Here is a 23,407-nt window from a genome sequence, read left to right as displayed (position 1 = left end):
GCAGTGTCCATTAGCATGGAAGCTACCACCAGCTTCATGTTTAGAAGTTTAAAATGCACACCTATTTCTTTTTTGGCAGCCATCTACTTGGACTGCTTTATTGTTCAATATTTCCTCAGGTATGTCTTCAGGCTGACAAAGACTGATCCTTTACCTTTAGACTGATGCTAAGCTCTTGACAGTACCCACTGAACTGTAAGTAAATTTGATGCTGCAGCTATGCAAAACACAAAAAATATCAGGCCAGCTATGCAGGGCTGTTAAACAGCATGCCCTGTTCCCTAAGTAGCAAGCACAGGGTCTTACATACAGACTGATCATTCACCTGCAAAGATAAACGAAAACATCCCCTGTCTTTTAAAAAAAATCTGACACCACATAACCCAAAACGGAGAGCAATAATCTCATCCTAGGATTTTGTAAAAGAAGTACAGCAGCTACTCTGCTACAAAACGTCCCATGGTGCTTGCTAAATAGTCTGTGTAGCTGCAATCAATTGTTCATTAGAGCTGCCACACATGACACAGAAAGAGCAAACATGGCATCACTGATTTCCCCTCGACCCTGTGCTAGATGTTAACACATACGGGGTTAGGTTCAGGAGGGCATTTTCTGACGGATCACACGAGCTAGGGAGCCATTTTTGCCTGTCCCTGTGGAAAAACTTACCCGTCACTTCACAAATATTGTTCAGGAAGACACAAGCCTGCTATATCTCAAAATCAGACTCCATGTAACTTTGGAGCTGTTGACACTGTGCCCTGAAACCTTTCGAAGTAACCTCCATCAACACTGGGAGACGCGTGCCCATGAGCTCACTGGTGTCAGGAAGCTGAGGCAAGCCTCTCATGTAGGTCTACATGGGTCTGTTCCACCACATGCAACTCCTGCCGCTGCTGCAAGTCACCCCATGCTTGTAGGGCATCGAGTGTTCCTAAGTCAGGCACTTTTGAAGAGACTGTCCCTCCAGTCCCCACCTACCCTGTGAGTCTTTGCATCACATCACAGGTGTGAGCTGACTAACGTCTATTTGATGAAGCTGAACCACAAAATACACCGTAGAAGAACAACAACTGCGAATCGGCATTCGGCCCACAGGACTAAGTCTGATATAAACCTCTCCCAACACGCAGTGAATGTGGGCACTGGGCTCTCTGCAGCTGCTGTTTCACTTTGCAGACCTGCTCCTGCTGAGCTGCTGCTCAGCTAATGCGGGCACAGCCCATGAGATCCCACCTGGCTGTGCTGTATGCTTCTCTGCCAGACACGCTGGTGCACACTTGGGGATGGAGTGGCGATAGCGACGTTCAGCACGTCCTGCTGATGTCTATTCACTCTGACAGCTAAAGTGGAGGCAATAATGATACTTGCAGCAAGCACAGATTATCTTACGTGCTGTATACAAACAGCATGCCCTAGTTCTTTCCAAATGACCCTTGGACTCCTCCCTGCTCCTTCATGCAGAGAGAAGTCTGTCCCATTAGGCCATAGGGGGGAAGAGGAGGAGGAGGGTGCATGTGAGTGCACTGCGCAGCATCTCCCCAAGCCGAAGTCCTTCGAGATGTCCACTCATCCTGTGAGAGCGGGGATGGTGATTTCACTGGGTCTTTCACCGCAGGTATTTTTTCCTTTAAACAAGCCAACTCTCGGTTGTGTGGGAGCTCAGGGTACTTTTTAAAGGCACCTTTAGTGCTCGCAGTAAGGGAGAAAAGCTCCGGCTCTCCTGGCTCCAAAGCCAGGCGGCACACAGGCAGCACGTTAGTATGTACCGGCTCTGCACCCTCGACACCTGCCCAGGCAGTGGGGACACACGATCGCGCTAACGCCGTCCGATTTCAGCCTGGGCGGGGGAGCACAAGGCGGGACCCGGCGGCGCCTGCGAGCGGCCACGGCGCGATGCGGAGGCAGCCGCCGGCACAGCGGCTCAGCGGCCTGGTGCCGCACCGGGGCGGCCGCAGCCCCGGCTGGCCCCGGCCCCGGGAGGCCCCGGCCCCGCCCCGCCCTCCGCCCGCCCCCGGCCCCGGCCCGCCCCCACCGGCGGCTCCGGTACACTGCGGCGCCCCCTGGTGGCGGCGGTAGGTGGCGTGGGTGCGCCGGCAGGGCGGGGGGCGCTGGCCGGGGGCCGGGGCCGGGGCCGGGGCCAGGCAAAGCGCTCGGGCCGCTGTCGGTGTGAACGTGCTCGGCCGTGGCCCAGCCGGGGCAGGGGAAAGCGGCGCGGCCCCGTGGGAGCAGCGGCTCGGGCTCCGCGCGGAGCTGGGGCCGCAGCGCAGCACCCCCGAGCATCCCGTGGGGACCCCCGCAGCACCCCCGAGCATCCCGCGGGGACCTGGTGCCGAAGGCCTGCCATGTGCCTAACTAGGGCTCTTCGCAAAGGAACGAGCCCTACTTACAGGTTTATTTTTTTCCCGAGACCCCAATTTCCTAAATCCCGATTCAGTTTAAAAATAACCCTTTGGAGGTTTTGAGCGCTGTCACTTTCGAACGCCCGTTTGTACGGGCTTTCTGCACGGGTCTGTACGCAGGGACTCGCACAGGAGCATCAGTGGCAGAAACAGGTACCTCTGGTGGAATCAGGCTTTTGTGAAGAGGTGCTACAGGACCAAAGCAAAGCGAACCTTGACTCCTACGTTCCTGTACTTCCTCACAGATACAGCAGCACTGATTTCAGACTTCAGATTTCAGACTTCAGATTTAGATTTTATCTGAGAAGGAATTCATACCCTGCAGCTGCATTTGGCACGTGGCATTCAGTGTTTTGAAACAGCTCCTCGATCTTGGAGCAGCTCTGTCCAGAATTTTTACTGCAATGAACAGATTGTGCTCAGCTTTGTATCAATAGACACACCTCCACCAACTTCATATATTAATCAGTTTATGGTCAAAATCTTATAAATGGAGTCATATCAGGAAAAATCGCAGTCACCCATTCAGTGTTAGGTGATTGAATACTTGCGTACAACATTCGGTCACTGTGGCTAGAGTTTGAGACACATCTAACCACAATAAAGCACCATTCTGCAGGTCTGTAGTAGCATTGCAGACAAGACGGGAAAAGGTAATTTTGCTTAAAGAGCACTAGTTTAAATGAAAAGTGGGTTCAGCAAATACAATCTTCCAGGTGGGTGCTCTGAGGAGTTAAATTAGTACAATGTAGCAGAGCTGTGTCAGTTCACCTTGACTGAAGGTCTGGCCAACTAGGTTTGTTCTTTCACTCATCACAGGGATGAAAGAGATCATAATGGTGAGAGGTGAGTTCATGTGATAGCTATATCACTGAGGATACAGTAACAAAAGCAAAAAAAAACCCTAAAGATAAGAAAAATCTTAAAATAGACAAAAGGATGAAAGCAGAAGGTGGAAAGAAGAGGAGGAAGAAAAGCTTTCACAGAATACTGCTCTATTCTTAAAAACAATAATCAGCAATTAGCACAGCAAGGAAATGTCATCAGACTGGAGCTTCTCAAATATCTGTACATGAAAAGACTCGTGCAGAATTCAGGAAGAATTCATCTGACGGGTCAAGTTCATTTTAATACGTAGTTATTTAAACTTATTTATTCATCCTTCTCTTTAAAAATAAACCCAGGGCTCTTTCAACGAATTTGGTGTTTACAGAAGTAAACTTTAAACTACTGTGGAGTCCACAGCGCAACCTTCTGGATTTCTTGTATTTACTCTGACAGTATGATTTGGTGTCATAAAAATAAAGCTATGATCACCCCATGAAACATGCTCATGTCATGTATCTGGGGGGGAAAAAAAAAGAGCAGCAGCAAAAGTCTGTGGTTTCTGACTGAAGGAATTTTCTTCTTGTGGGGGAGGGTGATCAGGTAGAAATTTTGACCCTGGTCTTGCAATTGGATCCATCAAGCCTGACCTCTATGCTCCTGCAGTGCTTGCTGGAGTCAGCAGAACTATGTGCTAAGTGCAGGGATCTGTCCATGTGGAACTAACTGGGGATTTGGGACCTTCCAGTTTCCTGCTGTGGAGGGAGAATGAGTTCATCTCCCTGTAAGTTCTGGAAAAGGAGGAAGAGAGTTCTCTAAGAGAAGGTTGCATTTATTTTTAGAACTTCTGTTCTCTCACTCAATCCCATAGAGATCATGCTGAATACAGAGTGTCTGCCTTTCTTTTTCTTTGACTATGCACGCCTACCTGCTAACACCAGGCCAACACTGCTGAAAATCAGCTTGCCCTGTATTTCTCTAGTGAGAAAAACCTCGCACTTAGTTTGTAGTCACTGTCCAGTAGCTGCTGCTGCAGTTCCTAATCCAGCTTTGAGTCGGTTTAAATGTTACGTCCCAAATATGACCTCTGTCAGTGTCATGTCCATGACCATGGAGCACAGTGGTTGTCTTGTGCACCTCCAAAAATGGCTTATTTCTTGGCACCCTCTAAGCATGCAAGACAGGGAGGTTGGTGCACATCTGTAACTCCATGCAACTGGGCAATGTTCTGAATGTACCTCTCCACCCAGAGCTATGTTCCCTGACTGCTAGCGAGGCTGCACGGACACTCAGTGACTTCCAGCTGCCAGGTACCTCCTGAACCACCTGCCCGTGCTCAACATCAGGCTTCTCCAGCCCTCAGGAGTGAGATCAATGAGATCAATCACAGGCCGATGACAACTAGCAGGAGCTGAGGCAGCTGTGTTGGCCAGGCCAGGTCACTGACCTGCGGGCACACCAGCAGCACGTCGCTCAGTTACTTTGGACGGAGACGGTTACCCTCTAGATCATTTTGTGCTGTGCCTGCTCCAGCAGGTGTGGGCTGAGAACAGCTTTTGGTTTGACGCCTTTGAGGGAGACAGGTAAAACTGATGGGATCCTGCATGGGGAGATACTGACTAGGTATCAGTGTCAGGGTGCTTCTAGGCATACTTGAAACCAGGACTTGCAGCGTATGTGGAAATACAAAGTAAAAATGAAAGAACTCACGGCGTTCTCATTACTCTGGGGTTTAGACAGCTCCTAAGCAGCGCTTTTTGGGACCTCCATTCTGGATTGCAAGATTTCATAGTTTATGCACCTCATCCTTTGTTAGATACAGCTGTAAATCCATTTGTGGAAGCAATGCCTGGAACCCTGTTGATCTTGAAAGCTGAACTTGAACAAGAAAGTTCACTGCAGCCCATAGTTGCCTGGATGCTCTGAGGGAACCTACATCTTGAGTTGTGTGCCTAGGACTCATATTCAGACAAGGTGGGGCCTCAGGAGGGGTTCCACCACAGCTTTCCCCCAGAGTGAGGGTGTACCAGGGAAGAAGCTGTGATTGTTAAAGCCTTTAAAACCAGAAGGACCACACACCTCTGTCAAGGCTTCAGAAAGATGCAATTTTCTTTAGATACGATAACCTAGTAGTTGTTAGGACTCCTGGTGGGAGACAGTGCTTTGTATCCCATCAGATAGGGAAGGAACTGGGTGCATGGAGGATGTCTTAGAGGTCTGTGTAAAAATGGACAGAGGTCACTATGTGTATTTTCTCTGTTCTGGCATGCTCTGGTTCAAGCAGGGTGCTCTAAAAAGCCTACAGGACTGGGTTGTACAGGTGAACCAAGCAGAGGAGGTCTAATCTGTAGACTGCACTTATTAGTAAATGAGATAGTCTAAGGAATCAGACAGAATTCAGACATTGTAGACACTTTCATGGATCAGACACTTGAGCACTTGGAAACTTGAAGTTTCCCAAGCAATCAAGAGGGAAAACACATGAAGAAGAAATCAAGTGTTTTCTAATGATGCTGATTGTCCAGGAGCAGTCATGACCTTCCACAAACATATTGTGCATTCACAGTTCACACTGGTTTCAGCAAGTCTGAAAATCAGGCTTCTTCTTGGGGAACCCTAATATCCTCAAGTTTAGTAGCTTTGCTATTAAATAATTAATAGCTCTGCTATTAAACTGCATAGCAAAGGGTTAATGAATTTTAAGGGAGAAAAATAAGGGATTGGTTAAATATCTTCAGTGATACTGAACTGTTTTTCAGTACTAAGATCTTGCTCACACTTGCCTATCATACACGTGTTTAAAGAAAATTTTCTTGGAGATTAAAAATCTGGTGTCTCTTAGAATTGTCATCTGTCGTCCATGGTTATTTTATGAAGACAGTGGGTATATTTCCTCATAACGTGGAGGTGACAAATCATCACAGGCATAGTCTTCCAGCAGTTCTTCTGGGTCATCAGAACTGTCCCCTGACCTGAAAACAGGAAAAGGAGCAGGCACAAAAGGAATTTAGTAAACACAAAGCATGCAAGTAACCTCAGTGCTGCATCCTGTCAGCCTTGCCTGGGCAAAGCACTTCTTGACTTCTTGAGAAAATGCTATGAGATGAAGTTTTACTGGGATTCAAGCATCTGCTGTATTCTTTTCATGAAGTATAAAAGTGTCACGAGGTGACTTTTGTTTTCATTCTCCCTGCACCTGTCACACATGTCACTGAGGATGATAGGTCAGTCAGCAGTTTTTCAAACAGACTTCGATAAATTAACTATAAGTGACTTGTGTTCTAGGAAGGACATAATTGTGAATAATTTCTATTATCAGAATATTCTTCCTCAGAGGAAAGAACTATATAAAATTATTTTAATATTGTTAAAAATATTTATAGTAATTATTTAATTAATATAAGATATGTATATTATTGCTCTGTAGTATCAGTGATATTGTTTATGCCCCCAAAACTAGGAAAAGAGTAACTACAGTCAGAGAGGAGCATGCTGTGGCCAGGCATAATTGGGAGGGAGAGCATCTGGTACCAAACTGATTCTTGCATTGTTGTGAAAATGCTGTTGGTGCGCTGACTCGTGTGTTGTGATTGTGTTTGAATGGAAGCCTCTGGCTTTGCATATAATAACCTTCTGGTCAACAGTTTAAAGGTAGTAAGATAAGCATAAAAAAAACTATAGGAAGAAGCATATGTACTAATATCTTCAAAAAATAATGGGAGATTTAGTAGACTGAAAATTGAAATGGATTCACTTACGTAAATTTACAGAAAAGTATGTCTCCATAGTCTTTACTCAAGACATACTCCTAACAAATAAAAACAATATCTGAAGAAGGATAACACCCTGGACCAGCTTTGTTTCCTTTGAAACCATACATAGCACTTAAAATACTCAGAAGTCTGTGTCCAAACACATGAAGACATTTTGGAAGATGTACCTCTGATTCCTGGTATTCTCTGCAGGATAGGTAGCATAGATCTCATCGCCGGTAAAAGCTGGGTTATCCAGGGGGTAGGCAGGGCAGAAGTGAGCAGAACCTGGGGTGGGAATTGGTGAAGCACTGGAGGAAACACCACCACAGCAGCTGAGCACTGGGTGAAGGTAGCCAGGACTCACAGCAATGCCTTCCTGGGCTGGGTACGGCGGAGGGATGTACTGTACCACTGTGGCGCCGTGAAAAGTTATAGGCTGGTTAATGCCGGTGAAGACAAAGGACTGTCCACTTGCAGTCTGGTCAAGATCTGATGTATTTTCCTCTCTTTCTTTACAGGGCTTGCATGTAAGCATGTTAAATTTGCAAACAGCAATCAGAATAAAAGTCACCCCGACAGACAGCAGAATAGGCCCTAGTAACTGAGTCCACTCCAGGTGAGTAATGCCGTCGTATTTTATCCATCCCATCACGGTGAAAGTGATCCCCACCAGTCCCAAAAACACACCTGAAAAGAGCAAAGTGGCGCCTGCTTTATCCCCATCTGACACCAGGACGTCGGATCTGTTTGGCTGATAAGGAGTGACAGAAAAGACACTCAAGGAGAAATCTTCTGCATTGCTGTTGTTCTGCTCCATTACTGAGTACAGTGTATCTTCTGCCTCAAGAGAAAGGGGGCTTGTAAGGGCCTTGGCAGAACATTTAAAGTCGAAGGTTCAGGTTAGTTATACAAGAACTTTGTGTGTATGGTTAACAGAGTCCATCATGTGAAAGAATAAACTTTGCTTAGAAGAATAAAGGTCTGGGAAGCGAAGCCTGAAGTGATCACTAAACATTTCTTGAATTACCACCATCGCTTCCGAAATGGCTTCACCCTTGCATGGCTGCTTATCGCTCTGTTTATCCTCTTCTTTAATTTGGCACCCACTGATACTTCCTTGCTGTGCCCATGCCAGATGGGAGAGGAAGGAAGCTACAGCCACCGCAGCTTTTCCTAGGCCCCCTGCCAGCTGATGCATCCAACATATGGACAGCATACGTTTAGTCAACAGCAGCGCGGTGACTATCGCTCTCCTTGGGCCACCAGTCCAGCAACTCAGATCTGCAGGAAAATGCATGGCCATTGCTGGGAGTGCTTGGCAGTGCTCTGAAGCGTGACGTTTATAGCCACTCCTGGACCTCTGTGACAGCTTGTTCTGCAGTCCAGAGTTTCAGTGGTTTAAAAAATATCAAAGTAGGCTTTCTGATATTTTGCCAAGGGTGAGTGGTGGGTGGGTGGGAGGGAGTGTAAACGGCAACAGGGTGGTGAGTGCTGAACAGCCTGGGAGAGCTGCTGGTTGTTTAAAAAAAGTTTTTTCAAGTCAGCCAAAGCTTTCCAGCTGTTTGAAGGTGGCATAATTGCTCTGTAATTTCCCCTCAATTGTGGACATTTTTTGTTGTGGGATCTCCACCCCTTCCTCAAAGTTTATACTGAATAAAGCCCACATATCCTGGATAGTGCACCACTGCAGGAATGAGAAAGCATGTTAGCCTGGTAAAGTGAGGGATCTTATCCTGTACTCAGGAGCACCTAGGATTTTTGTTTTTACATCACAATAAATTGTTCTGTTGAACATATGCCACATGTACTAAACAGACCAGTTAATTGAATGTTGAGATTTTCTGTTTCCTAACAGTTTCAGACTAAAATAATTGCTGTCTGAGGGTTCTGGTAGAACATCTTTGTATAATTTCTTAAGGAGGAAAAATCTCCAAATACTCGACCTGTTTTGACTAGAGTGGCAGGGGAGTACATACAGAACAGAGCTTACTCCTCAGGTGGCAGAACGTATAATGCTATTTCCTGCTACCAGCAGCTCTGGGCAAGCAAGCTTATCCTGAGATTTATAAGATAAAAATAGCTCTAGAACTAGAAAACTGCTAGTTTCAGACTGCTGCTTCAAAATCAGTAAAGGTGCCTTTAGCATACTATGTGTTCATATCGCACAGTGTGACAGCAGCTCACTCCTGAAATGGGCTGCTCACCGAATTCGGCGTCTTCAGAACTGATGCTGAATGCAATTGCAGATGTGTCTTTCTCATTTGTTAGCAGATAGACCTTGGGGAATATTAGTGCTGGACTCCTTTAAAAAACGCCTGGGAAGTTTCCAAATTCAGTATTACGTCTTTTCTATTACCGAGGGTGCCAACAAATTTTCTGACAGATACACTCACGATCAGCCCTTCCCCCAGCACCAAGTCCAGTCAGGACTCTGCACCATTTGAGCAAAGTGTTAGGGCTTGCAATGCAATGGTTTCATATGATGACAACTAAATCAGAAAGTGCTGAAATACTAGATAAGCTGTACTTGTATTGGTAATTACAGCTAAAACCTAAGTCACGGTTAAGCTTTATTTGGTCCACTTGATGGAACGAACTGCTCTCTGCAAGTCATACCATGATTCATTCTTGTTGCTGTTTGCTGAATCTTCCAGGCTTTCCAACATCCTTTTAAAAGCAGCTTTATATCCTAACAGCTGTCTAACTAATGGTATATACAGGTGTAGTGTCACCTTCCTCCTCTAGTTCATTGAAGAACTCTGCAACTGCCATGTGCAACAGGATTATGCTGGAACACGTCCTTGGGTCCTACGCAATGGTCCTTAGGTTCTGGCTGGAGTCAGAGTTTTCCAAGTTGGGTGTTGCATCATCCCATGGCTGACTCCCTTTGCCTCTGGCCTAGGACGTGACTTTATGGCTGTTAAGTGCACAGTAGAGCTGGAGAATACAGGTGGTTCCTTCCAAGGCTACTTGTCACTTGAACTTTGAAAATGAGATAGAAAAAACTTTCTGTTTGGCGCAGTAGGATCTAAACTAAAATTACACCTTTCCCTGTAAACTGTCCCCTCTTTGTAAGACACAATTTCTTCTAAGCCTGCCCACATTTCTCCCGTTATTTCCCCAGACAGTGGCAATGCTGCATTCGGGCAGCTGTCAAGATCATAAGAGATTACCAGATCACATTGATTTTTTAAAGCAAGTACTTTCCTTTGCCAAGTAAATGTATGTTCTGGGAACTCACTTACTTACTTGCACCCTTTCTACGTGGAATAACTCCTGAATAAATGAAAACAGTTTTGTGAAAGCTAAGGAACTGATCAGAGTGGGTTTTTCCAGGATGGGTACTGTTTTCAGATCTCACTACAGTTTTGTTCCTATCTGTTTCAGAAACATTGACCCTGAGCACAAACATTGCTTTGCTTTCCTCTACACAATTTTCTGTCACCAATGCAGACTTCCCATGCGGCGCTTGCTGCTGGAAGCAGGTTTCCTGTAATGTTCTGCACCTCCTCAGTTCTCTAACCAGTTTCAAGACTCATCCTAGCAAATGCTGACAGGCCTTCACTTAATGCTTTTTCCTCTCCTTCTGCTATTAATTTTTAGAGTTGTTCACATTATCAGCCTGTTGTAGTGAGGTTTTATTTACTTACATGCCTGTAACATAGTCAGGGAGCTAGTCACAGAACATGCAAAAGATGTCGTGTAAAAGAAAATTATACCATGGGGTTGCACATTGACTGGCCTTAAAAAGAGTAGGTACCAAGTATCACTCCATAACAAAACATTCAATTGTGGGGAGACTAAGGAGCTGGTGATTTGACTAAGAGAGACTTTTTCCTAGAGAAAGGTGACTATACACAGCATCTTTAGTGGAAAACATGAACTACGCGTGTAAGAGCAGTACCTAAAAAACCACCATGAGTGCACCCAGCAGCCCTGTACTACTGCACTGCCAGCCTCAAAGAGTAAATAAGCTGCAAGGAGCAGGTTCAGCCAGCTGCCCACAACTGCATCTGCCTGCAAGGTGGTTTTATATGCTCCCAGGGAATGTTGTCTTGTCAGCAGGCACACCAAAATTGAAGGTATTTCCATACCTAATTATCCAGGTACCAGCATGTGTGATAGAGGGAGGAGCACAGATCTTCATGAAGACTGACACATTCTCTGCAGAAATGTGGAGGTATTGACAAAAATGTCTGCCTCAACACAGAAATGTCCCATGAGCCATGAGTCTGAAGAAGTAGGATGAAAAAGAGATAGATGGATACAGAGCTTCCAACCACAAAGGGTAAGGACAGGGTCAGTGCAGTCCAGCAAGCGCTACTGCCCTAAAAACGTAACATCATTGCAGGGATCTGTGCAATCTCAGTTTTTCAGACAAGTTAGCTTTCAAATTTTTTTTAGCTGCTGGTGATGCAGGAAGAAAGTCTTCTCCTAGAGAAGAGGCATCCATTTGTATTTTCATGAATCCTTCTCATATCCAAAGGATTGCAGTGTTGCAGTTAGAAGGAGAGCAATGTCAGTGCAGGTGGCAAGGAAGAGAGACCTTAACTTCACCTACAGGGGATAAGCAATCTTTACCTCCCACTTTGCCTGTTTAAATAAGTGTGAATCAGTAACCAACTTGATTTGCTCCCTAGCATTCATATGTCAAGCACTTAAGCTAACCTTAGGGCAGAAAGGGGGTTATAGCACCATTAGTGTGACAGTAAAGTATCTCACTTCCTCAATAAAAATGCTATTCCGTATTATTTTAAGCTACTTTTATAGTTTTACAAGGTGTTGCTTCCTTTCTAATACAGACACTTCACCCCTACTCCCCACACCAAAACCTCCTCCCACTAATGCTGTTCACCCAGTGGTAGCCTTCAGTGGTGGAGGCAGATCTGCTCGCCTCTTACTCACAGTTTCTGACCTTGCTGAAACAGATTTTGACAACACGGTAAGCAAATAATGTTGCCCTGGCTATGTTAGCTCTCTCAGTGCTGAGCAGCTTCTAGCAATGCAGCCAGCACATCCACTGAGTTTTCAAGGAATGATTCTCCAAGTCAAAAATAGAAAATGCTGACACAGCTGTACATTAAACTATTTCCTAAGCACCTTCTCAAAATGATACAGAGAGAAATTCTGTTTTCAATCCTCATTTTCAGAGGTAACACCTGCCCTTCCAAGGAAATTCAGGTGCTGACTCTGAAGAGCCAGGTCAGCAGCTTTCTAAAGCATGCTTTCTGTGAAGGCTGCTTTTTTAGAAACAGTGATCCACACTGGAGACTCTGCCTTAGGACATCAAAACACAATAACCTTGGAAAAAACCAAGACCATCTTTCCGTTCCAGAGGACTCAGGTCAGAGTCAACATATTCTACTTGATTTGCCTGGTCTCTTGGGTACATCTTGGGAATAACTGATTGAGCAAATTGCAGGCAGCACAAAAGGTTAACACCTTTACGGCTTTACAGTTAGCAATCAGACAGGACTTTTTTTTTTTTTTTTAAAGATGGTGACATATTTCAAGATTTATTTGTTTAGAGTAAATGCTTTTTTAATGTTTAACCTTTTCAGCAAATGAGTGTTCATTTGTAATTCAAACAGCAGAACAAAGCCAACATGGGTCTTTGTTTGCCTGGGACCTTTTAGGTAAAATACCCCAGCTTCTGCACTTGTTATACAACGGCATGACAAATCCAGAGAAAGAGATAAGCTCCTTCAACATGCGCAAGGCTTTGTACGCATGAATCATGCAGGGCAGTGGGCACCACTGTTAAAAATCAGGTTAGAAACAAAAGCTTTAGGAAAAAATAATCAAAAATATGGTAAATCATAGCTTATTACACGAGGCATTCAAGCAACAGCATCCTTCACAAACTCACTAGGTAAAAAAACTCTTAAGAGAAAAGAGGATAAAATGCCTGCTGGCTTTTATGGATCCCCTTTCCTCATACAGACATTTCCCATGGCTGAGTCATGCCATTTTAATCAGCTCCCACATACTAAATCCCTCTCTGTGCTGTGTTTGCTCATTACTCTGCATGCATAAGTCCCTCAGCTCCATTGCTGGCTAAATACACCTCCCTCACTGACGGGTTTGGTTTCGGAGCTGCCCTAGCATGACTGACAGAACAATGCAGAGGTGGAAATAAACGACCAAATGCAGGAGCTCCTGAACATCTCTCCGAAGAACTCTGCAGGCGAGAGGCATGTTCACAGAAAGATGACACGAGACAATCACCCTTCCCCAGGCACAGCAGGGAACTTGAGTGCTTAATTCAAAGCTTGGCAATCGGTTACATCCAGGTTCCCCGGAACAGCATGGCAGAAGACAAGCTGAGGCGTAGCTGAGGTCCCAGAGCATGCAGGTGTTCAGACACTCAGCTCAACAGGACAGAGATTGCTCTTGCAAGATGTTTTAATGCTTCTAAGTTTACCATGCTGAACCAAGCCCAAAGTAGCTCTGCCAACTTCTGTTTCTGGGTATAGAATCAGGTCTGTTTTTCCCAAACAGGGCTCAAAGCAAGTCATAAAGCATCAAAGGTCAGCAGCAATTAGTTCCTGCTAATTATCCTTACCTACTACAAGCAAATCCTTCAGTTCAGAAATGGGTGCAAACAGGCATAAAATAAAACTAGAGCCTGTTGTCACTCCATCCTGAAGGCGGGCAGCTGCCGCTAACTTAGGGGCTGCAGAGGGATAGAGGAGGTGACAGAGCTGTATTTCTGAAGGGTCTGTCACAGGCTCTGTCAGTTAAAAACAACTGCTGCACGTGCTTCCACGAAACTGCCTCTCTTGCATTTGCTGATAAGTAACGCCTGCACCCGGAAGATACCACTGCTGCGTGGCGCGCACCCTCGCAAAACAAGCCCGCCTTGTATAAATGGTGAACGATGACATGTAACAGTAGTATAATCCCCCTGAAATCAGCCGCTACCACAGCTAAACTGTTAGCCTATTAACTGTCCTCCGTGTTGCTTTAGTGCTTTTAACTGCTGGCTAAAACTGATTTTCATACGGATTATACTTACATAAGGACTAGAAAGGGTCTAAATTAAGCTATGGAGTGTTTGTTACCAGGCAGACCAAAAAGTAACTATTTAAGTTCTCCATAATGTATTTGGTCCTGATCTTAAGCACCCCTATTTGTGATGCTCTCAGTGTACATATAAAGTCAATAACTTCTCAAACAAGTATTTTCCACAAAAGTCATACAAAAATAGAAATAAAAACACTTCTTAATTATTTCTTTTTTGAAGCTCCAAACAGATTTAATTAAAATAAGCAAAAAAAGTTGGTCTCTACTTAGCGCCTCCATTATATAAAGAACAACTAAAAATAGAAACTGAAGCTGTAACAGAACAAGATGAGCATTTAACATTCTTGCAGTGAACTGAATCCCTTCAGACTACTTGCTCAGAAGCCCAGCATTATCTAATATTTCTTGAAACCCAAATTAATCATTTATGCTTTTTGATGAAAAATTAGACACAGTCAACATTATTGCTTTTATTACAAAATGTAAATAAATTCAAAAATTGTTAATCTGAGTGTACAATTTAATTTAAAAATGAAGTCTAACTGACAGTCCTCTATGAGCTTGTGTCAGATGTGGCTAAGGAAACAGACGAAGAAGATGATGGAGAATATTCATTATTTGTTACTGATGGTTTTTCTTCATATTTTGGAGGTGATTCAGAAGAGAAGTACAGCACTGGTAAAATATCTGAAGGTGAGCTGCTTCCAGAAATTGTATATATGGTTTCATAGTCTCTAACAGCAACTGCTCTTTCATCACCTGCAAGCTGTGCTCTGTAAAACACAAAACTGTGTATTAGCATAATTCATTTCTCTGCAGTGAGTGAAATTCTACTTGACTTACATAAACACACATGTATGCATACACTCCTTAAAAATCCCTAAAGCAAAGAACTTGCATAAGCATTAGGATTTCATTCTGTGGACTACATTATGACTCACATGAAAATTCTATTACTTCAAAGGGTAAGGGCAAACAAGCTGCCTTCTAACCTTTCATATCACCAGTCACAGCCTGGCTTATGGGTATTAGCTGCTTCTGGCAGGGCTATCTCACAATCTTATTAAATCTTCTTACGATCCTTAGTTCCTAATGCATCTTCCGTTTTGTAGTCTACCACACACTGTCCCCTTCCCTTGTGAAAGACAGTTATTAGACTTAGAATTGCATCACAAAAATCACAATCCTTAACCATTTGAGATCTTACATGAAAGGCAACTTGAAACTTTTATTAAGCTTTCCAGCAATGCATGACAGGCACAATGAGTAGCATTCCTGCTCAGAGCCGGACAAACTGAAGCAACTGGACATGACCAGACTGCTAAGTTCCCAGTGACAGTAAGGGAGGGCAGCCAAATATTCACTGCCCTCCCCAATCATCATCACTGGATCCTAATTGGTTGCACCTGCATGGTTCTGGTACCCTGCTCATCTCATGCTAGGGCTGGCCCTTAGCATATTGCTTCAGATGCTTTCCAAGGAAAGGGAAGAACTCCTCATTCCTCGTGACTTGCTCATTGCCTTTGTGCAACACCTGTACCACTACCAGTACTGTGTGAGGGGCAGGAATACCGAGCACAGCCACCTCATCTTCATTGCTGTTACTGATGTGTGAGGGTGTGTAAAAGAGAGAGAACATACTACAAGACAAATGCTGAAGTGCTATATAACAGACTGCAGGAAAAAAACCCACCACTCCTGGGGTCAGATCATGACTCAACTTCCTACAAGCTCTCTCATCCAGCACAGTCTCAACCACAGCACTTACTGACAGAACACGGAGCAATGGACTGAAGAGGCAAATCACCTAGTAACCACCCATGTAAGAAATGGGTACTCCCTTCTAGCTTTGGGATCTTCAACCGTGACACTATGTTAGCAGGAACAAAGCCACTGCTTCTCCCACATGAAAGGGCTTGGGAACCAACTTGCACTAGTCAAGATGCTGTGGTTGCTATCAAGTGCTGAGCCACTGGAGAGCGTGATCGAATGAAATACCCTGACGTGGTTATCAACTCACAGGGTCTCTGTGAGGACCCTGGGGAGCATGGAAGGGCAACAGCTAGAGCACCCCCAGCCACAGAACACCAAAACAGGTCAGGGTGTCTGCATCCAAGGTTGAGGTGTTTTGTCCACTTCACCAGAAACTGCCCCAACAAGCTGGGCTGCAACCTGCCTCTTTATGTAAATACATTCACAAGAGAGAGAAGTCCAGATAGGCAATCAATGACGACTGAGCAGATGGGATCACCCACAAAGTTTGGAGCACCAGAACTGGATATTCGTGGGTTGAGGCAGTTGATCCAGCTGCAGGTGATTTTGTAGGTGAATGGGTAAAGGAAAGTGGGGTCACCTGGTATGTGCACCAGCAGGGAAAGCCCACAAGAAGTCTGAGGAACTAGCTTTTTTGCCACCCCCCGCCTTTTTGTTTTCTGTTTTTCAGTGCAGGATGTGCTGCTTGCTTTCTTTCACACCCTTTTATAAACAACACATTTTACCCAGCGCATGGGCAGGCAGCCCACATCTGAACTCAGGGCCTGAAATTACTTGGTAGAGAGACTTGCAGCCCTCAGTTTTGTGCATTGTACTTTTACAGACAGGTGGTACAAGAGTCGCTCTGTCTCTCAGCTGCTTGTAAGTTGTATGTTCCCATATTCCTCCCAGTTATTCACTCCAGCCTGGTCTTCTAAGTGCATGTAGAGGGAAATGGTTTTTTGAGGGTGCTCTTGGACCATATTGGAATTGGCTGTCTCAGAGCTACCAGAGGTCCAGGTTCACACTCAGGGCAAGTCATTTCTCCACACACATCCATTTGCTTTGTATGTACATCTGGGACCTACATGCCAGAAGGGAGTTGCAGTGCATGCTGGAGCGGTAGCACAGACAGGCTTAGGGTGGTGCCTAACTCCGGGACTAGCAGCAGCTGGTACGAAACACCTTCCAGCTGTGGATGCCTTCACCCAGCCCAATAAGAACACAGAGTCTTCACGTACATTCCTTCTTTCAGCAGCAGGAGTTCAGTTTCTCTCCTGCTTGCTCAGTGTCCTTTGACTGCAGTAGTATAGCTCTGAGAGCTGATACATTTTGTCTGCAATCTGAGAACATACTGACTTTTATACTTAACAAAATAAAATGTTTCTTCACACAACAATTTGCGCCTAGTCATGACAGCCACTGCTCTCTGGAAAGCACTTCTGCTTGATCAACCCTGACATCTTCTCATCCCTGCATCTACCCTTGTCATCCTGAATTGGCAGATGTTTTAGGGCACTGAGTAATCACAGATTCTCATCAGCTTTGTACAAAAAGTACTCTCTTCAAAACAATTCAGGTGGAGAAACAGCAGACTGAATGAATTGTGTGTGTAGCTAAGGTTTATTAGGCATTGAATCCCTCAGGACAAGTCACCAACCTCAAGCTGGACTTCAGTCAGTGGGAGCCAAACACTGAGTGTCTCCCTTCCCTAGGTGGTATGCACACGATCATTTGGTGGGGGCGGGGTGAGCAGGGAGAGGATTCCCACTGCTACCAGAAAGCATTGCACTAGTAGAAAGGAAGAGTGAGTAGGGTTTATGAAGAGAGGTGTTTATTCTATTAAAATTATTAATTAAATAAGTTAAATTAAAAAAGTGATTTTGAGAAAAGGCAGAAGGACAATCTGGCTCATGGTAATAGCAACAAAAAAGAGGCATCTGCTGTCTCCAACAAAGATGGGGAGAAAATATCTGGAGGATGGCACTAGGAAATGGAAGACAATATAAGGAGTTGTTGATGGTGACTCACTAGAGAACAGAGTGCCTCGCACAGTGGGTCTGAGCCTCAGGAATCCACCAGGTACACTTCAAAGGCTGACTGAAAAACCACAGACATGGCTGCACACAGCGTGGTAACAGGAATAAGCACCATTGCGAACACAAGTATCCTCCTCTTGTGGCATTTAGGTCTTTGAGCAGGAAGAGGGTTCGTGCTTGCTTGCTTCAAAAGGAAGATTAGCACTGGAGTTTTGAAGAAGTACTGACATCAGGCACACAGCTGGTCACAGCACGCACTGCCTAATGTGAGTGGAGAAGTCTGGAGTATGTGGAAAGCTATCAAAGCAATGGCCCAACAACTACTATGACTGGACAATGGCAGGCAGGCTGGGGCTCCTGCTGCAGTGATGGTGCTTACCATGCTTAGGACATAGTGCTGGAAATTAAGCCAGCAATGAAAAAGTCCCGCACTACCTACTGACTCACAGATCAAAACCAAGCTGACATAGGACCTTCCAAAAGGTAAAGCCAAGACAATTCTGGATCATTAACGGCCTGAAAATAAGTTGTGGGCTTTAGGCATATGGCATCTAGCTCTCCTGGCCAGATCTAGTTCTGGCTCCTAGTATGCGTGCCTTGCAGTGACAGTCTTTCAAGTTAGCAGCCACTGGTGGTAACCCACAGGGAATAAATAACCCTGCAAGTTCTTGCAGTGCAGACAACTCCTAGTCAGTTGGCAGCTCTCGCTCCCTCAGCTTGGTGGTGGTAGCATCTAGCAAAACAGCTGTACTCAATGCATGGAAGAGAGGCTGCATGGGTAAGGCACAACATCTTGAAATGAAGTTGGTATTGCAACCTCCCTTTTAAGCTCCCTGGAGCCTCCAGCTCTTCTCCTGCAATATTAAGGTACTCTTTTATCTTGACACACTGCCACAGCAAGAACAAGACAGACCAGCACAGCAGTTCTCACTTCCTCAGGGCAGTGAGATAAGGGTCACAGGAAGAAAAGAACACACTAAAGTGGGGTTCCCAGTGTCACAGGGCCTGTGGATAGGTGTTATTAAGGGCTCGCTGCATGGGTTCTACGGAGGCTTCCTAAAATCCGTCAGTGTGGATAGCACGCCACTGGGGCAAAGCTGTCAGGAGCACCTTCTCTTGGACAATCTGTGGAAGACATCTAATCTAAATATATTTAAGTAAGGCCATTGATTTAAGGCTTTGTTTTCACTTCAGAAGTTCTTTTCAGTCATAATAAACTGGCAAGAATTTAACTCTCATGAAGGACACACTGCGGTTTTTGATTCCCTTTTATACCAGGATATTTTAATGCCATTTCAAGTAAGTGATCTGAAGTCAAGTGATGCACTACAAAACTTTGTAGTGCCTAGCAGAGAGTTGATTCACAGCTATTATTTGAGAACACTGATACCTTGAGAAACATCTCAGATTTCTGAAGACAGAGATGAAAACAGTCTTACCCATCGCTGAAGATAGAATGGTATGGTGGAGGATTTTCACTTGTAGGCAAACCACCTGACATAAGACAACGTGTTACAGTTGGTGACACAGGGTCAGCAAAATAAGGAGGTGGTGGAGGTGGGAATACCATTACAGCATCACCTAGGGAAAAAACCACCAATTACTACCTCTGAAAAACTAAGCACCACTGTTTATTCTAATTGCATGGTAGAGTATTTCCTGTCTTTGGAATTAAAGTGTTCGTACTTGTCTACCTTTTAAGAGAAAGTGCAATGATCGTAGAATCATAGAACAGTTTTGATTGGAAGAGACTTGATCCCACATACAGAACTGTTACATTTTGGGCTGTTACAGTAAATTGGAGGTACATTCAAAACAAACACTATCCAAAAATACAGATGCAGCATGTTCAGAAATGGAAGATTTCATTTAGAATATACAGCTGGGGAGGGGGAGTGTTCCATCTAGCTAAGAGACACAAACCCCTTCACTGTTGGCTGTCTTCAGAAACTGGAAGTGTAAAGCACACAGTTACTGTTGGTTCACTTTAAGGGTAGGCAAGTATTTAGTTTTTCCTCACTTATCTAAAATAGGGCTGTTTGTTTCTCCACATCTACTGCAGTGTTATAACAGAACAGGCATTATCCAAGGCATTAATGGTTCTGACAACTGATTTTGTGTGCCTTGACAATTTCCCTACTAAATTACTCATTTAGTGAAGGCACACTACTAACATTAGCACCATGACACTACTGATACATAATTCACTATTAAGTGTACTGTGCAGAATATCTGTCAATTTCAACTTTGTGATGGAGGAGTTTCAAATTTATTTTTTAAACAGAAAGTTTGGTCACTGAGCTTGCATAATTTATATAAACATTCACAGCTGCCTGGCACCTTTTTTCCTTTGTAATTTGTGTGCAGGGACAGGCCAGGGAGTATCACAAAATGTCGAGTGAGGTGGGGGGTGTTTTCTAGCTGAGTCACCACTGCTCCAGAACGTCGCTACACCAACCAGACCTCAGCCTTCAGCCTTTCAGTTTTACTTTTCCTGATGGAAGTATAAAAGGAATTCATTAATTTTACTTTCTCGTCTTTAAAGACAATCTGAATGCCTTTCTACAACCCTCTGATTTATCCTGGTAGCTGGAAAACTGACTTAAACCCTCATGTCTTCTGCGGGTCATGAGGTTACAGGTCTGTACGTGGTTTGACAGGTAGAAGGAAAAAAGTTTTGCATAATGAATTTCATGTCCAGTCAAGCGATACTATGATTGACTCATTAGTCCTTTCTGAGAGCTAGAGAGTTACCAGAATCATCTACGCATAGAATGTATTCATGGGGTATTAAAAGTAGTGGTATATGCAGGGGAGCATTCCCTGCTAACACACCACATTTACTCAGATTACTTCTGTTACAACTAACAGAAGCGTTTTGCAATTACACCTCTGACTGATGGAAGACACAACCATAATTTTAAAAAAAAACCACAATACATTACTTATGAATTAGATTCTCCTGTTTAAGGGGTCAGAGGTCAAGACTAAAATAAATCTTAAATATAGTCACAGAAGTCATTAGACCTGTGATTTGCAGTGTCAGCTACACCCTTTGGGAAAGGAAGTAGGATTGGACTCATTTGTGTCAGATTATGCGGCTTCTTCTGCACAGACAGTCAGACCTTTCTTTTTAGCCCAAAGAGGAGTTTTTGTCCTTGAGAGAAACGTAACTGAACTGGCCATACAGAAAACATGAGACAAAGCAACATTTTTCTGTTTCGGCTGGTCTGATATGCCAGAACCGACATGCTTAGAGCTCAAAGGAGTAATATTCAGAGGTAAATCACTACTGGAAAAAAAAACCCTACTAAGTCTGAAATGTAAAGTTCATACGTTATTTACCCACCTACTGTAACCTGAAAAGATTCAGGGCTCTGAGGAAGTTCTTCACTTTCGCAGGATTCTTGGTTGAGATTTAAGTTTTGTTTCTTTTTAACATGAGCTATCACGAAGAAACACAACCCAGTGAGCACAATCAAAGGTCCCATGATTTGAAGAGACAGGAATCCACAGCCCTGGAGGTCCACATCAGAATTGCTGGTGTGGTTTTGCTGTATGCTGTGCCAGCTGGGGCTGCAGCCAGGAACCCAAATGCCCAGGATGCTAATTAGCATTCCACTAGTTAAAAACAGGAACCCAAATATGAGAAACTGGGCAAACTGACAGCTCCCGCGACAAAAAACAAGGCTGTACACCTGCTCATTTTGCAATTGTCTTTGTCTTATATACAGCCTGGCCCTTGATCGTGCCAGTAAAACACAAACCAGTCCAGTTACAGCCAGCACGGGCCCAGCAGCCTTAAGGACCTCATTACAGTCACTGAAGGTTCCAGATGGGCATGACTGGAGAATAAAGACTGAAAGCAGGAATCCAGCGCAGAGCAACACAGCTCCAAAAACAAAAAGGAAAAAAATAAGTTTCCCATGTTGGCCATTATTTCCTTCACCTCCTGGTGCAGAAACAGCCACCGGATACATTACAGCAGAATGTCCTCAAGAAGAAGAGCTGGTTTTTTGTTTTTGTTTTTGGTTTTGTTTTGTTTTTTCCTGTTAGCATTAAGTGGCAGAAAACTACAGTAGATCTGTGAACATAAAAATACAGGAATCAAAAGAAGAAAAAAAACCTGGGACTAGCTACATTGTAGTATTTACTCCTGCATTTCCTAATCAGCCTATACTGTACACTCTTGGCGTACCTTCTGGTTTGTATTACCTCCATTATGGATTAAAGCGCCTAATCAAGTATGCTGCTGTTGAATGCCAATGAAAAGATAGAACTTGCTTGACAGACTAAAAACAACCGTACTTGCTGTTACATCGATAAATGAATTGTTTCTTCAGATACACAGTCTTATGATTAAGAGGACATTATTTTCAAGGCTGAATCCTGGGAATTGGGGCAGGCTAGCTTTCCCCTTGAAAAAAGAAAGCTAGGGGAAATTTCTGTAGCGAATGGCAGGAAATGACAGCTCTTGAGAGCAAGAACCTTAACGCAAACAAGTACTGACAACTATTGGACTTTTTACCAAGCAAATCTTCCAATACATACCTTTTAAAAGCATACAAATCTTGCTTCTCCTTTCACAGGCAACAAAGACTGTTTTGTTTCCCTCCTTAAATCAGCTTCCTGTCCTATACAGCTGCAAGAGCAAGTACACAGAAGATTTTTGGTTCTGTTCTGAAAAGAAAAAAAGAAAAAAGCCATACTAAAGACCACGTACCTCAAGTCTCACTGCTTCCATAGTTAGAGTTGGTAAGCATACTGCTCACACATCCTTTGAACTTCCCCTACTCCTGAATCCTTTGTCCATAATCCAAGAGAGCTTTAAAAAGAAATACAAGAAAGGTGGCTCCCAGAGGGCTTCTGAGCCCACAGGTGTCTAGATGCAGAAGTAAAACAGAAGAAAACAGAACCTAGTGCTGAGGCCAGTAACAATCCATATGGTAGTATGAATGACAAGTCTGCTGGATGTGGACAAACTGGGACAGGGAAAGCCTGACTAAAAGTTAGGACAGACTGCCATTCAGTGAGCTCTAGGAAAAAAAAAAGAAAAAATTTCTGCCATTGCCCACAATTTCTGCCTGCACTCCATACCACAGTGACTAGCAACCACAGAGATCTTGGTCCAAGCGGTTACCATCCATCGAAAGCCAACCCAAAACCCATGGGAATTTCAGGCTATGGAAAATAACAAGTTTGGATGGACCATGAGAAAGCTGTCCCCTACCAAGTCTAGGAGGTACTTATGTGCTTATGTGCTTATATCACAGTGTTTTAACACTGCCATCTTCCCCTCACCAGCAGTCTCCCACGACAGAGAACTTCACCTATGACTTGGATGTATCAGGAAGGATATATAGGGACTGGAGGAGCTTGTGACAGACAGCAGCAGGGAATTGGCTTAGTTACTCCTGTTTGTTAGTTAACCTTCAGCCTTTCCTCTACCAGCTTTCACTGCCCTGCCACTAATTCAGATGACCTGAAGCTAAAAGTCAAGGTAGATTGACTCCTCCTTACATGTGCCTCAACAACAGTTATTCCACAAGAAAAACAAAATATTACGTGATTTCTGGAAGCAAACTGCTGAACATGTGTCAGCCACAAC

General features: G+C 44.3%; 2 protein-coding genes across 2 annotated transcripts; both read right to left on the bottom strand.

The window, feature by feature from the left end:
• Positions 1-6,007: 6,007 nt before the first annotated feature.
• TMEM174 (transmembrane protein 174) lies at positions 6,008-8,293 on the bottom strand. Its single transcript, XM_086479913.1, has 2 exons — positions 7,168-8,293; positions 6,008-6,199 (listed from the first exon to the last, which is right to left on the bottom strand). Exons 1-2 carry the CDS (start codon positions 7,797-7,799, stop codon positions 6,097-6,099), a joined length of 735 nt encoding a protein of 244 aa, XP_086336039.1. The 5' UTR covers positions 7,800-8,293; the 3' UTR covers positions 6,008-6,096.
• Positions 8,294-14,463: 6,170 nt separating this feature from the next.
• On the bottom strand, positions 14,464-22,390 carry TMEM171 (transmembrane protein 171). Its single transcript, XM_009962160.2, has 4 exons — positions 22,351-22,390; positions 21,149-21,883; positions 19,239-19,380; positions 14,464-14,781 (listed from the first exon to the last, which is right to left on the bottom strand). The coding sequence occupies exons 2-4, from the start codon at positions 21,777-21,779 to the stop codon at positions 14,562-14,564; spliced, it is 993 nt and encodes a 330-aa protein (XP_009960462.1). The 5' UTR covers positions 21,780-21,883; positions 22,351-22,390; the 3' UTR covers positions 14,464-14,561.
• Positions 22,391-23,407: the final 1,017 nt, after the last annotated feature.

Source organism: Leptosomus discolor, chromosome Z, assembly GCF_034619465.1.
Source record: "Leptosomus discolor isolate bLepDis1 chromosome Z, bLepDis1.hap2, whole genome shotgun sequence".
Classification (NCBI taxonomy): Eukaryota; Metazoa; Chordata; class Aves; order Leptosomiformes; family Leptosomidae; genus Leptosomus; species Leptosomus discolor.
This window is presented reverse-complemented; position numbering and strand designations above follow the sequence as displayed.